At 42.3% G+C, this 16366-nt stretch overlaps 1 protein-coding gene across 5 annotated transcripts in view; it reads right to left on the bottom strand.

Annotated features, from left to right (window-relative positions):
* The window catches only part of ELF1 (E74 like ETS transcription factor 1), a 72327-nt gene that overhangs the window by 4467 nt on the left and 51494 nt on the right, over positions 1-16366 (bottom strand). For all 5 annotated transcript variants that reach the window (XM_072135286.1, XM_072135290.1, XM_072135287.1 and 2 more), the window contains 5 exons: positions 14674-14941; positions 4388-4562; positions 1358-1465; positions 401-559; positions 240-323 (listed from right to left, as the gene is read on the bottom strand). In XM_072135286.1, the coding sequence (XP_071991387.1) occupies positions 240-323; positions 401-559; positions 1358-1465; positions 4388-4562; positions 14674-14745 (598 nt within the window). In that variant the 5' untranslated portion in view covers positions 14746-14941. The remainder of the gene's footprint in view (positions 1-239; positions 324-400; positions 560-1357; positions 1466-4387; positions 4563-14673; positions 14942-16366) is intronic.

Raw genomic sequence — 16366 nt, 5'->3', positions numbered from 1 at the left:
GGGAGGCCGCAGCATGGGGCATGACATTACCGGGGGAGGTTGCAGCACGGGGCATGACATTACCGGTTTATACTCGGGTCGCTTACACTCAAGTATATATGGTATTTTTTATTTTAACTGAATTTTGGAGCACTGACCATTTTTTGATTATCTTTTGCTTTCCTTATCTAACATGCACACTTCAAATCAAACATCTGTGAATGTGGGTGAATCAGGTAACAACTTTGTGAAACAGGTACCTTTCCCATCTTTGCTCTTCTTTTTCACAGATATATTTGGAGTAGTGGTGGGGGACTCCGAGCGGGTAGTTTTTGGCTTTCTCCCTAAAGAAAAATAAGCTGATATTAGTAACGGAGAGTATATAAGAGGGAGGTGACCTCACACAAGTACCCCTCCATACCTTTTTTTCTTTTGGGCTGCTCATCTGGAGGGGAATCTACAGGCTCTTGATACATGTTTTGATGGATCTCCATCACCTCCGGAATTCCATCTACAGTGACGGACACGTGTGTAATTGGAGTAACAATCAACTCATCTTCAGATGTTCCAAATATATTAGCTGAAAAGGTGAATAAAATCATCGTTTATAATTCAGTTAACAGGAGTGTCGTCATTTACCCTTTATTGTCTGGCTGCACATATCCTGTGCATAGGGGATAATCATCATCTGAAAATACCATTTGGGACCACATGCTTGAACACCACTCTTTGCATTTTTAAACTAGCCAGGAAGTACCATAGAAGTGAATGGAGCATTAGACAGGCATTCACACAATCACTCCATTCATGTTGGGAAATTGGGGACTATTGCGGTCCCCCATTCTAGTAAATAATATAGATCCCAGCATTCAGATGTGCCAATAGAAAAATCTCTACTGATTTATTTTTTAATGTTTAAGAAAGGAAATGAAGTACCCAAAGAATAATAAGCCATACAAATTAGAAATGGCACAGAAATCATAAGATTCTACTGTGTGCAACAAGGTTATAGTCACAAGAGAAATACAAAATAATACTGACTACTTAAAGGAGCCGTGTCCATGGACACAGGACATGAGAGAATAAGTGTCTTAACACTGGGGGTCCACCGTATAAATGGAGCAGGGGCTTCACATGTCGCTGCTATGCTATACAACTCCATGGGAACGCTGAGGGTATGGGATAGCTGAATACTCTTGCCGCTATCTTACAGTCCAAAAGAGTTATATTCAGCAAAAATGACATGCGTGACGGCATCTCCATTCATAAAGGGAAACAAGCAACTCCAGTTCTCATAAATGGGGGGGGGCTGCAGTGATGAAACGGAGTGTGACCGATTGGAAATCCTGCCTAATAAAACATTTTATATTATACTCACCTAATTTCTTCTCATCCAGTAATGCATCAGGAGAGTCCATATTTAGAAGTGCTTCAGCCGCTTCAATTGTTTCCATGGTTTCGTCACCATTTTGACAGGAAGCCTCAACTAAAAGAGAAGGTTTTAGGTCACTAGATGTTTTAAAGTCCTTTTATAAACCATCCACCAGAACTGGTAAACATCACATATCGCATTTCCTAAAGACTTCAAAATAAGTGTATGCATTACCAAAATGAAGCAGCAGATGGCGCCATTGCCACATCATTGCCTCGCAGGGCATTGTGGCAGATCATGTAGAATGTTGTGCAGTGTTTACCAGTGGGAACTGGATCTTTGTGTCATAAAATGTATTAACAAAAATAAAATGAGCAGAAAACACAACAAATTGATTGTTGTACTTCTGTTATACACTCTTAATATAAAAAATGTGTACAAACAAAAAAACTAGTAGAATTAAAAAACAAACAAAAAAACCACACTTGCTCAAATCAGATAAGACTCCAGTCTTCACTTTCCATAGGGTCTAGAGATCCAATTTGGCCGCTTGCTTTGGTTACATGTTCCATTTTTCTTAGCACTAGTGATGTGGCGTTTAGAGGTGTGAAATTATGAGCTATTAATGCTACAAGCTTTATGGGTGACATCGACTTGTTACCTTCCAGCTACAATCTGCAGTACATGTATGGATGTCCTAGTTACAAACAATGCTTTTTCTATAAAAATTCATTGCACTTCATCCACACCCAACCATCCTCTTCCTCATGGTACCTAGTTTAAAGTAATGCCAGTAGCCCTAACGCCATGGTGGGGTTATAAGTATCGAACTTTGGTGACGCTCCTGGTTAGAGTGATGTCACTGCACCCACAGAGACCACAAATTGTGGCTGCAGACAGATGACGGCGGTAATGCTGGACACAGGAGCCAACCAGAGGTTTCCTGAAATTTGCAGAAACCATCTTTAATAGAGTGAATAGCTATGGACATTTCCATTGACATTGTGTTGATCTTTGCTGGGACCTAAGCAATAAAGCACCACCAAGGGGGGCAGCAAAATATACTCTTACTACAGTTTCATTCTGGCCCACACATGAAGAACCAGAAAAGACTTGCTGGATAGCACTGTAAGTTTTCTCAGCCAATAGCCCTTTTTTATGATCCGACCTTTACATTAGGTCATCAATAAGAGATTGATGGGGGTCGGACATATAGACCCTGCAGCAATATCTATGCCAGGTTCCTCTTGCACCGGAAGCAAAGGCTTCTTCCACTGTCTAGTGGCGATGCTGGAGCACGGTGGTTCTGCTAGTATTCATGTGAATGAGCTGGGGTGCAGTAACCCTAAACGAAATCTTATCAATTCCATACCCCTAATAGCTTCCATCACTGAAGACTGCCTAGAGTAGCTGACCTGGGTGTTGGCCCCCTATCTATCTGATACTAACAGCCTATCTTGAGGTTAGGTCATCAAGAGCAAAAATGAGAAGATCCCTTTAATTGAAGAAAATCTTCCCCTTCTGAGTCCATTCAGAAGACAGTCATCTGTATTAGTGTCATGATGTAAGAGTGACATTATGTTACCCAGGCAGCAAAACTAATGGCTCCTACCCATGAGAATTTCTCGTTCAGCAGATGCTGCAAGATGACAGCCTGGAAGGCCAAAGTCTTGTCATAAGGTTATTTTACTAGAATCCATCTCAAGAGTGAAAACACATGATTTTATCAGTCTGGTTACCCTATATAGCATAAAGTTTTCTCCATTACATGACTTTTTAACCTGTAGATGCACTGCTAAAGTCCTAGAAGGATGTTTAATCTATAACCAGACCTCAAATGATTCTGATCCTCTGCATCAATCTTAAAGGAAACTTACCACTGCTCGCATGATGAAATCATGCGAGCAGACCACCCTGTAGGCTATTTAATGCTGATGCTGGCACATAGTGTAGTTAGGCTCGGCGAACTTTAGTTTTGCTAAAAAAAAAACGATTACCTTACATATGTAAATGAGCCCTCCGGTGCTACCCCTACATCACCTTTGTGCTGGCGATGGCTTCCGATGTTTAATTATTCCCGCCTCCTTCATATTAACCGTCCTCCTTCAGGTGCCGAGAGCCGTGACGTCACCAAGCTCTCGGCACTTATCGTGCATGCACAGCCGGCCGGCGATAGGTGCTGAGAGCATTAAGTAGCCTACAGGGTGGTCTGCTCGCATGATTAAATCATGCGAGCAGTGGTAGGTTTCCTTTAATAGCAAGAGTTAAGCTAATAACACACTAACACAGGAGAGAGTTACATAACCTGTGAGTCATAGATCAATAATTGGGCCACCATTACAGCCAGTGCCGCCCTATATCTACATCTTGTCCACTAACTAGTTGAAACATTGTGCAATGAATAATCATTTTTAAGAGAATCTCCTTAGGAGTACAGAAGAAAATGGATACAAAATGACTTGTGGAAGGAAATATACCATCAAAATCAAGCATGATCATACCAGGGGCACTTTATCATAGATCCAGACACCATGACTGTACATTTCTTATATTTTTTTATCCATGGCCTCTTCATTTTAAATTATACTAAGCGAGCCTGAAGGTGTCTGGGGTTGTTACCAGAGTCCCCCCGTGCTGTAGTTTCACAGGCTCACTCTCCCCTCCACTCCACTCCCTTGGCACTTTCCCCTCCCAATGCCTCACACATTTAAAAGGGGAATGCTCCTGCACAGTGTAACAGCCTGTAAAGATACAGCAGGGAGCATTGGCATTATTTTAAAAGTTTATTTTACAAGGAAGGAGGCCATGGATAACAAATAGAAGATGATTACCATAGTCACTGTGCCTGGTTCTATGAGTGGTGTACATGGTTTATCATACTTGATTTTCTTTCCTTTAAGAAAAGGAACCCTTTAGACTAGAAATACAGACATGTCAGTCCTACACGTAGTGGTACCGCTCACGGTTTCCAGGACAGAACATATTATAGCAGATGTGACTGGCTACCATTTCATTATTTGGAAAAACCCATCATACCTGTAAGAGTGAGGTCATCGTCCTCTATGATCTGCTCCTCCGCTACATCCAGCGAGTTCTCATTGATCATGTCATTGGGATCATCCACACATGTTAACCCCGAGTAACTGTGCAGTAAATCTGCATTAGGAATGTGTTCAACGATGACAGCCGGGAAGATTGAAGGGTCATCGAGCTGTATGTAGGGTAAAGGAGAACATTAGGTTCACAGTTTTCATGTTAAGAGCATAGGTAATAAGAGATAGTCCATCAATAAAATCAATCATTTTGACCAAATATCAAACTGTATGAAGTAACCAATCTGTCCATGACTACGAGTGCCGCCATCTTGCCTGAGCCTCTGTAAACAGCATTTACCAGACGGTACACTCGCAGATTTCCATAAACTGAGCAGAGTGCCCCGGAGGGGATTCCTTGCATCATAGTTAAAAATGATACAAGGAGTCCCTATTCCTACTGTGCAGCCACTGCAATGAGTACAGCAGGGTACATCATATTTGACTATAAATCATGTCCAGTCCTCAAGCACAGTGCCAGAAATCCAGCCAGCACATTTTAACAGCCTGAATTATCATCACGTGGCACCGGCCTAAGATCATGACTCAAAAACAAACAGGTTCATTCAATGACAAAAGTTCCATTATGGGGTGAGGGCTCACAGATGACTATACCAGAACAACTAATCACATATGGCAAGGGACACCGTCACCAGATTTGAATCTATTAAATTAACACTATTTCTACCTTTAAAAAAATGTCATCTGAAATCATGTGAAAATGAGCAGAGTCATTTTGCCATTCTGTGGGGGGAGTGCGAGACGCCTCTATGTTCAGTGAAATAGCACCTAGAAACATGCTACCATATTAAATCTGATCTCTCAGATCACATAAGTATTTATAAAACAGTGGGATATAAATCTGCAGCTCCTATTTACAAATCTGACTAACTGCTGAAATGACACTACCCCCGGCAGCCTCTAAACTTGACTCTGTTTATTCACATGACTTTGCAGAAGGTTTTTTTTTTTCTTTTTAGGTAAACAGGTGAGATTTGACATAAAAGGGGGCATTCTACAATTTCATACTCTACCTAAAGGGGTAGGTAGTTTAAATCGGGTAAAATCTGATGACTGGTTCCCTTTCATCTATATTTATCACACAGTAAGGCTGCATTCACACAACCTTAGGGGGACATCTGTATGGCTGCAAGCTTGCAGCCATACATACGCCCCCCATAGACAGCAATCCATACGTGCGGCACAGTATCGCTCCATACACGGGAAAAAGAGCTGTGCGCTATGGATCTTTATGGAGAGGGGAGGGGTAACCCCCCCTCCTCTCCATGGCGCCGGACGTATGCCCACCCAGCTGTAGCCATGCTTGCATACATCAGTGATTTCAGCCTAAAAGTAACCTAACCAAACCAATAAAATGGGAAAATGAGGTTAAACCAGAAAACTTGGTAGTCACTGTTACAACAGGCAAAAATCACTGCCACACATTCATACCTATGATCCTAACAAGACCTTCTGCTTCATTCTCCTTCTACCCACTATCATTTTCACAACCACGACTTCTCCCGTGCATCACCCATACTCTTGAACTCCACCAAAATGTGTTCTTCCAAGCCTACACATGTAACCTCCCTGCTCTGTTCCTTCACCTCGTGTCTCCATCTAGACCAGTGATGGGGAAACTTTTATATACAGAGGGCCCAAGCTACAACCAAAACCCACTTTTATGTTGCAAAGTGCCAACATGAAAATTTAAGCCGTAACCTATTGATCTCTGCTGTATCACAAGTTTCAATCGTATTGGTGTCCTGAGGACGCCAATACAATACAAAGCAGGAGACATTTGGATTGTAGCTTCCCTCCAATATCCCCTGAAAAGGAAGAATCAGGGGACCCAGAGCAGGAGCTCCAACGATGATCCATCTCTGTCCACACCTTTGCGCTCCTCCTGCCGTCCTGGCAGCCAAGGAGGTGCCAGTATAAAATAGCGCTGAGCGTGGCGCGTCCTGGGCTATACTGGACCACAGTAGGAAGCCTTGAGTAATGTCTGGTATATTCTGTGCTTGGTGCCCACTGAGAGGGCTCTGAGTGCCACCTGTGGCACCCGTGCCATAGGTTCACCACAACTGATCTAGACCCTCCCATATAGATGGTGAGCTCTCACGGGCAGGGTCCTCCTTCCACCTTCCAGTTCAATGTAGTTTTCTATCTTTTGTAAATCAATTTGTCCTCTTCTTGATGTAATGCAAGTGAACCCCTTATTGAATGTACAGCACCATGGAAGTAATGGTGCTATATAAAAAATAATATCCAATGGACATCAGTACTGTTTATAATATACTGTAACATATCCAGTTCTGACACTTCAGTGCTTTTTGTCCTCCCCTAAAATAAAATTGGGTCTCCTACAAACAGTTAATTATGATGCACATACAATATGATATTTCTGTAGTTATACTATCTGTTTATTATTGTTCTATACAATGGAAAATACTGTAGAGCCTCGTAAAATATAAATCGCTGGGTTAGAATAGTGAATAGGCAAATCTTCTATTCCTCTCACACCTCTTTTCTTCTAAACTTGTCACACCTTTCCAAGGATTGTGTCGGGTATTTGCAGTGTGTCACTTTTCAGGTGAATTGAGCCAAAATTGAATAACACACAATTTTTTTGAAGAAATATTTCATGCTTTCTGAAGCCTGAGAACCCTGTACAATGCTATGGTATCCCATTGAAGAAATCATAGTCATCCAATGATAAGATACTATAAAATCTGGACCCTAAACACATAAATTATAGTAACAAGCTAACAGGCAGAATATAGGGATGTTCTTAAAACATTATACAATGATGCAGCGCCATTATGTTATATGACCCAGCTGCGCTGTGTAAATGAGCATAAAGTATTTCACAACAACCCAAAAAAAAAAAAGAAAATAATCCAACTAAACGACAATGAGTTAAGGGATGGGGAGGTTTGGGGTCACTTATTATCTGTAGTAGGCATGTATAACTTATTATTATAATTAGACGGGGCCGGAGCAGGTACCGCACACGCAGGCTGGAGGGAGGGACTGGAGCACTGCCATATGTTTGTAACAATAGTAACACTGAGGACACAAAGTTGAAAACAGATGACTGGCTTGGCAAGAGGACAAGACTATGTTCTGGGGAAAAGAAAACCATGCTGACCTCATAATGCTGAGTATGAGGAATGTTAACAAGGGCCAAGTCAAGGGGCCAGAAACATCCAAGATGCAGGGGATCCCAACAAAAACACAAACACTGCAGCATCTACATACAGTACAAGTGTGACAGCCACAAACTCTCCTAGGAGATACACGTCTTTCATTAGGTCAGCAAGGAAAAAGATAGTGAGATTTGTTTATTAAAATTTAGAGAAACTGCTGCATTTTGTGCAGAGATTTCACATTAACCATAGGAATAAAAATGGCTTTTTCCTGATAATCTCATATGTACATTACCCTCACATTATGAGCTGTAAGTGTCAGGGCAGGATATTAGGTAATTTACAAGTACATATGCATTTAAAAGTCCTTCTCTGCTTTCTTGATATGTAAGCCTCCTGTCTTTTACCTCATCAGCCACTAATTCCAGACCATAAAATGGCTGCTCATGGAGGATTATGTAATCTCTATCTGTCCATGAGCAATCGACCTGCCAGGACCTTAATCTTATTGAATATCATACAGTCCTGGCAGGGTGATCATTCAAGGACAGTTAGAGGCAGGGGTGCAACTACAGTAGTTGCAGCCATCACAGCTGCTATGGGGCCAGCAGTGGCAGGGGGCCCCATCATCAGACGTGACACTAAAGAGGATGTAGGATGTGCACCATTATATATATATTATGTTGCACACTGTACAACATAATATGTATATAACATATGTGATGTATTTATGATGTATATGGAGTGTATATACTGTATGTGTGTATATATGCTGCACGTCTGTATATGGCACTGCATGCATGTGTGTATATGTGATGTGTACATGAATTGTATGTTGTATACATATTGTTAAGCAGGAAAGGCGGCCCCATTCAGAAGTCTTCTATAGGACCCTCTCCTAGTTACGCCCCAGGTTAGAGGTAACATGACTATTTTCAGACAAAGCCTTCTCCATAATTGTAATGAGGACCTATCATCTTCCTATAATTAAGATTAGAAAAAATTCTCTATAATTTCTATACGTGATTAGCTTCAAAAATATAAAGATTAAAGGAAACCTGTCAGCTGTTTGGGGATGTAGAGCCTTATAGGTTAAAGGAAACCTGTCATCAGCAATACGTATGCTACTTTATACAGCTTTTAAGCTTCCAATCCATCAGCCTCTTCAGGTACAGCCTTACTGCATCATCTTAAAAATCAACTTTTATCCCCTCTGATCAACTTTTTAACCCCTCTGCATACAGACAAGTAGCTGAACCTTGAAGTCAAGCTCTCCCCAACTCCACTCGCTCCCTCCGCTTCACAGGCAGAAGGGGGTGACTTAATATGAAGGAGGTGCTTGACAAAGAAGAAAGTGGAGTTGGTGAGAAAACCGGAGCTCCTCCTCCTTCATATTTTTGTAGCTGCTACAATAGCAGGAAGTAATACATAGAAAGTCTATATGTATATTGTCAGTTGTGTCGCACTTCATTGTATACTTTGTATTTAACACACATGTTCAGTATTAAGCTGCATCAATAGTGTAGACCAGTGTTCCCCAAACTTTTTGTATCCGGGGACCGGCTGCACCCAAAAACTTTTTTTTACCAGGGACCGGGCCGGTTAACTCTCTTATAATGGTTTAACAGGAAAATAAAATTGTGTGCCCCAAAAATAGTCCATATCTAACCCCAACCCTGCAGCCCAAGGACTAAAATGCCCCTTTTCTGCAGCTGCCCTTTTTTCTGTAGCCCTCTTTTAATGTCTTCATAATAAGAAGGCTACAGAAAAGGGGACATTATAATGACCCCTTTTCTATAGCCCCCACATACCTATGATGCCCAGTTGTCTTTGGGCCTTTCACTGTGAGGAAAAAGTGTAAACGGAGGTACCTTATTTTACCACACAAAAAAAATGGGAAATCTTAACAAGCCTAGGGTGGGAAATGCAGCTGCTACTCTTTAATAACATGTCCAGCAGCCTCCCCTCACTAATAGCATGTCCAACATCTGTCCAAGTGAATGGCACTCTCTCAGATGGCTGTCAGATAAGAAATGGTACCAGACAGGGCTGCCCACTGTCTCCTTTACCCTTTGCCCTCTCTCCCTGGAGCCTTTTCTCCGTCATGTACGATCTAATCAGGACATTTTAGGGATAGGGGTAAAGGGGGCTACATACAAAATAGTGGCCTACGCCGATGATCTTCTCTTTTTTCTGACAAATCTTCTGATTTCCCTTCCCAACTTAATGAAAGAAATACACACATTTGCCCGATTGTCATATTAACTGGTCTAAATGTGAAGCCCTGAATGTCTCCCTACCGCAGCATCTCAAGGAAACACTGAGGGGGTCATTCAATTTTAAGTAGGCGTCCTAGAGTATCACCTATTTAGGGACCCACATCTTTACACAATCAATTTCCTACCACTAATTAAAAGAGAACAGGAGGAATTCTCCAGGTGGGCAAAATACATTTTTTCATGGTTTTCATGGTTTCAAAATGAATACACTCCCACGTTTTCTCTATCTTTTCCAGGCAATCCCAAATTACCAAAAGCATAATTCCTCTCCCTGAACGCCATACAGCACAAATTCATTTGGGCTGGTAAACATGCCAGAATCAAGCGTACCGCCTTATACTGCTCAAAGTTTTCGGGGGGTATTGAATTGCCACGATCTCAAAGGCTATCACACGGCCGCCCACCTAGCCAGAGACCTGAATTGGTGCTGTAATTCCAGCCTAAAACCTTTGATATGCCTGGAGCAGTTCTTCACTACAACTCCACTACAAGTGCTACCATGGCTGATTGCCGAAAGGACTACAGCTCTAAAAACTCATCCCACGATTGGCCCAACTATTCTCCAAAGCCAATTGGAGACAGTCAGGGAAAAAATACTGCCCAAACACTCTCCACTTACACCAATATTGGGGCATCCTGACTTTTATCCAGGATGTGTGGGCATTGTATTTAAACAATGGAGATGAGCAGGTAAATTTAGAGCAGAACACTTTAGTAGGGACTAGGCATGGTTGACGACTCAACAATTCATGGAACTTACGGACCCATGCCCACTAGGAGTGTGGAAAGCTCAACAGCTACGTCATTATTTGACCTCCCTTCCTCCTTGCTCTCAATTTTCCAGATCTTATTTGAAAGTCTTTGCTCCAACACGGGGACTGTACGACATGCACTCTCCTTCTCATATTCGGGTCTCCTATCCATTCCTGATGACCCTGACCCACTCTACTTGACGCAATGGGACACTGATTTGAATGTTTCCCTCACACCTGAACAGAAGTCTCGAATTTTCAAACTATGTCACAGCACCTCGGTAAGCTCAAGATACAAATTCATGGGCTGGTGGAAAAGGGCTACAAATTCATGGCCAGGTGGAAAAGGTTTCCTTCCCAGTTGCATACCATCTTTCTGCAAGTACCCCCTAAGTGCTGGAGATGTGGAGAGGAGGAAGGATCCTTCTTTCATGTGTCTTGGTCATGCTGGGTTCTCACCCCATTTCGTCAGAACTTGCAGCGTCTTATATCCTTAGTCTGTGGAGATTCTGTAAGGCTGGAACCTCCTCTCCTCATCCTCCACCACTGTGAGGTCTCACCACGAACATACAAACAATCTCTGCTACGATTCCTAATAATGGCAGCCTGATCCTACATCCCAATACTTTGGTAGCAGGACCCCCCCCCCCCCAACGATAGCCATGTGGATCAATAAAGTCAACGACATCATGCACATTGAAGACCTCACTTCCTCTCTACATGACACATATGCCAAGTGTAATAAAACCTGGCTCCCGGCCGTGGATCCTCTTCCAACTACTGAATGAGGTCTCTCCTCCAGCCTCTCCTGGCTTGCTTTCTTCTCCCCCGTCCTGGACGCCCCCTCTTCTAGGTTTTCCCTCTCATTCTATCCTTTGCCCCTTCCTCCCACAGCCCCACTACTCCACCATACTTATTTTGTTCTTATGTCTTTATAGTTAGTATTGTCCTGGGGAGCCCTTTGTCCAAGGACTCCCCCATGGTTATGTTCATTAATACTACAAAAATGGCTGGAGTACAGTAGAGACTGGAATGTGAACACGTGAGTAACAGCTAAAGTGATTATATATAATGTATACCATCATTCATGATCCATGTATGACCTACTGTTGGACTTTTTTCTACCCTTTCATTGATATTATTAATGTGACAAAGACTGTGTTCCAGTTTTCTTCTCGTATTCTGGCTACCAATAAAAGCAAATTATATAAAATAAAAAAAAAACAAAAAAAAAACACATCTCGTCCAGCAGCAGCCTCCCTTCACTAGCTACAAGTCTGGCAGTGGCCTCCCTTCACTAACAACAAGTCTGGCAGCGGCCTTCCTTCACTAACAACAAGTCTGGCAGCGGCCTCCCTTCACTAGCTACAAGTCTGGCAGCGGCCTCCCTTCACTAACAACAAGTCTGGCAGCGGCCTCCCTTCCCTAATAACATGTCCAGCAGCCGCCACCCTTCACTAATAACATGTCCGAGGAGTGGCCTCCATCATTAATAAAATGTGCGCAGCAGAGCTCCCCAATACAATGCCACAGCAGTGCTCTCCCCACCCACCCCAATGAAATGTCCCAGTGAGCTGTCACCCATAAAATGTTCTCAGCAGTGCTCCTCCCATATGAAATGTCCACAGCAGAGGGCCCCATAAGAATAAAGAAAACACTTACCTTCTACGCTCCTCTTAAACTCGCAGCTCCAGCTTCCTGGCTGTGCGTGCAGGCACGTCTATGCTCTCTGACGTGCGCATCTGCTATTATGTCATCAGCCGGCGACAGGGACACATCAGAGCAGCGACACACAGCAGAGAGCATAGACGTGCCTGCATGCACTGCTGGGAATCTGAGCATCGAAGAAGCTTGAGCCGCGGGTGAAGAGAAGCGAAGAAGGTAAGGTTTTATATACCAGAGGTCTTCACCACCCGGCGGTTAGATACCCCTGGTGTAGACTACGATCTCTACCTACAATAAGCAGAAATTTCAGCACAACCTTAGCCTCCCGCTTAGCCAGGAATTGCAAGTGGTCTTCTGGTTATGGCCCAACCTTTCAAAGGAATGACAAGTGGTCCTTTGGTCTTCAACGTCCTTCTGACCCCCTCTCTTGCCTAGTAGAGACACAGGATTCCCTTTTGAAGGGAGAGAGAATAATAATTTGTAGTTTTATGAATATTGGCCCCATCCAGGTAGGACCATGCCTTATTCATTGGTTGCTTCATTTTCCTATTATTATGAGGGTCTCCACCAAAACTGATCCATGGAAACCTACGGACTTGGTTTTAATAATACACCTCAGAATTTTGTGTCTTATTTCCGTACAGAGACGTTACCGTGGTTATGCAGTGCATACTTTTTAGATAGACAATCCTTTATACAGACCAGTAAGACCAGTGAATCATTACAGGGATGGATGAGGTAAGCTATTCACCTGAGAGCGGTAGGACAACAAAGGCTCAGTAATAATGGTGGGGGGATGGAACAGGGGCTTGGGTGTGTCTATAGGTACAGATTACATATAGCCCTTGGTCATGGGGAGGATCAGTCACGACTATCTGCTTACCATAAAAACAAAGTATCTCCCTTGTTCATCTGTGTACAGATGGAGCTACACGGTCAATAGTCAATTTCTAGCTACAGATAACCGGCTAGCCAAGATAATGATATAACATTTTTTTTTAATTGAAATTAAATTATATAAAATATAGACTAATAATAGTCTGCAAAAGTATAATTCTTTTTTTCAAGGATGAAAGAAAATAGACATTATGGTTAATTAAGGACAACCCTGTTGAAGATGTCTATCAAAAGTAACAGGGTACAATGAGGACTCTGACTCACACATCACATGACACTTGTGTAACCTCAGATCCTCTAGTAATGCTGGGCAAACATAGTAAATCACGGGACCCAGTTTTTGAGCCAACAAACCCACTTCACAATAAATAGTCTAAGAAAAGAGGTGACAACAGTAGTGGGGATGCCATAGGACTGACAGCCGATGAGTGACACTACAGCACAGTACAGTATATACATATAAGGTAGCTTCATGTCAGTAATAAGGACCAAAATGGGCTCCATGTATCACCACAAACTTAGGCTAGCCACGCACATTGTTCTTAAATTTTTAGTTTCCTTAAAATTGGCAGTAGTCCTCTGTGTAATGTGGCATGATCCAACATGAACTCCCATGCTTAGGGAAAGTGACCTACACAAAAGGATATTAGGGATGAACAGAATATAATTCTTAACTATTCCCTTGTCTGGTCAGCCCATTATCAATAGTTGTCTGTAGTATGGCCGGCTTTTAACAAGCCCTTGGCATCACATTATGTGAAGAGGTACAGAGATGTGTTAAGGACATAGAAAACATCATCTGCTTTCTCATGTAAAGTATTTGAGCGAATCTCATATGACCTGAAACCATAACATATTAGATAATGGGTATGGGTGCAGCCCAACAGTCCAGAATATCTGCTGCGGGGAAAACAAGGATACCTGGTTCACCTGAGGGTTACATACAGCCACAAGTACTTGGCAGCTGCTTATCTCCCCATCCCAATGCCATAAATGTATGCTTGGCTGATCTGAGCTGTTTGCATATGGGGGGAGATTATGGTCAGTCTGCTCAATTATATATTTAGGACATTTTCTGCTGACATGACTGCACACTGTGGTACTTCCACAGGTTTCCTCAATAGCACTGACCCTACTCTACACAGTTCCCCCATCACCAAGGGCCCCCACCCACCTCTCCAGTCCTCTTTAACCCCATTATACCCTTTTAAGTTGTACCATAGCACTTTAAGCAATAGTAGCTGCAAATCATTAGAACAATCATAAACCAGATGCATATAGACAACTCAGTGTTAGTGAAATTTTTACATGTAAATTTTGTAATCATGTACAAATCCTGTTCCATAAATGTATCATAAAGCCTACAACACAACTTATTTGTACATCATGTTTTGTGAACTAGTGATATAGCAGTGACATATGACCTAGAACATAGGCCCTTTTGTACTTCAAGAATGGTATATGAAACTTTACACTGTAGCCACCTACCTGGTGATCATCCGCCATGACATTGCTTGCAAACTCGAACACCAGCTCATTTGGTTGCACGACGGTAGCCATCCTAGTGCACCCCCCTCCTCCAACTCTTCATGAGAAGTACAGAACCTGGTGTTGGTAGGCAAATCCAGGCCCTAAAGTGCTTCTTCAGGTTCAGTCATTCACACTAATTCATCCAAAAATCAGATTTCAGGTGATGGCTTCTTTTTTTAGACAAACAATGGACTTTAAGCAGATTTTCTCATTAGTATGTCAGCACCTGCAAAATAAAATAAAAATAATATAAGAAAACAATATTTCTTAGCCAGAAAGTGCCTTTCAATATTATATTACATAAAATTCATAATAATAACAATCATAGTTTGTGCTTGTGTATTTACCATGCACCTATTGGTCAAACAAAAGGGACCTGAGCAAATAACATCCTATTGTATCCTATTGTATTCTCCCCGCTGTGACCCTCTATAGCTTGAACAGATGGACTTATGTTACCTCCAGTGCAAGGAAATGATGGATACACAATCAGTACAATGTAATATTACACTGCACAGAAGCAGTACCAAAAATCAGATAAAAGAATAACAAAAAAGAACATCAACAACCAGCAGAAAATAGACACATTCCCGACATTTCTCCTGTGACATTGTGCAGTTCTGGTCTACATTACAGCTCTGCTTATCAGAAGAACAAGCTTGTGAACTACAGGAAGGAAACAGTGATGACCACGTCACGAGAACATGCAAAGATCTGCACACCACAACCACTCCACCCCAGACACTGCTCGAGAAGAGGGGTGTACTGGAGCCGAGGCTCACTGCCGGCACAGCGGGCCTATAGGGCAACCTGTTAACCCTTCATAACTCTCAGGTGCACCATAGAAATAAAAAGAAATATGAATATAAACAAATTGTTGCCAAACTTCAGAAACAAACAAATGTGGATTTGTCTCATCTGCACAACACATTCAGATAAGAAAAAAAAAAACTTTCCGTAGACGTTTTCACACAAGAATATGGTACTTCACAGCTTCACAGCCCTTCCATTTCTAGCAGCAGTTTCTGCTCCTTTAACATTTTAGAAATGCCCAAGTATGGGTACAGAATAAATATTATATATATATTACACACATATGTGTGTAACAGTCAAATCTGCTGTCCAGATAACACAGATATACTGGTCCCAGAGCAAACCCTACTACAAGTGGGGCTCACCCATAATCTAATACACAACACCATAATAAGGTGAACGAAATAGATCGCCCACTGTAAGAATATCAACATCTAGGCCAGTGATGGCGAACTTATGGCACTGGTGCCAGAGGTGGCACTCAGAGCCCTTTCTGTGGGCACTCGGGCCATCATCCCAGGACAGAGTTCAACAAACAGGACCAAATCCATAAAATCTTCCTGCAGTCCTAGGCAACTTATGACTATTTTACAGCGACACTTCATTGACTGTTTGGAACTGCAGGAAAAGTGAGAAGGTGTTGAAAGAAGTGCAATATCTTTGTAGGTCCTCCTGCTGGACCCACCATTCTTCCTAAAAACAGAGAGACCCTGGAGAGAAGCTACAATGATGGCTGAATTTGCCTTCCTTCTTTCAACTGTATTGGTGGCCTCAGGGGGCCGATACAATTAAAGAAGCAGAAGAACAGGTAGCAATAAGTTACTGCTTAAAATGGCAC

Source organism: Engystomops pustulosus, chromosome 2 (assembly GCF_040894005.1).
Source record: "Engystomops pustulosus chromosome 2, aEngPut4.maternal, whole genome shotgun sequence".
Classification (NCBI taxonomy): Eukaryota; Metazoa; Chordata; class Amphibia; order Anura; family Leptodactylidae; genus Engystomops; species Engystomops pustulosus.
The sequence above is the reverse complement of the archived record's forward strand: the minus strand, read 5'-3'. Positions and strand labels throughout refer to the sequence as shown.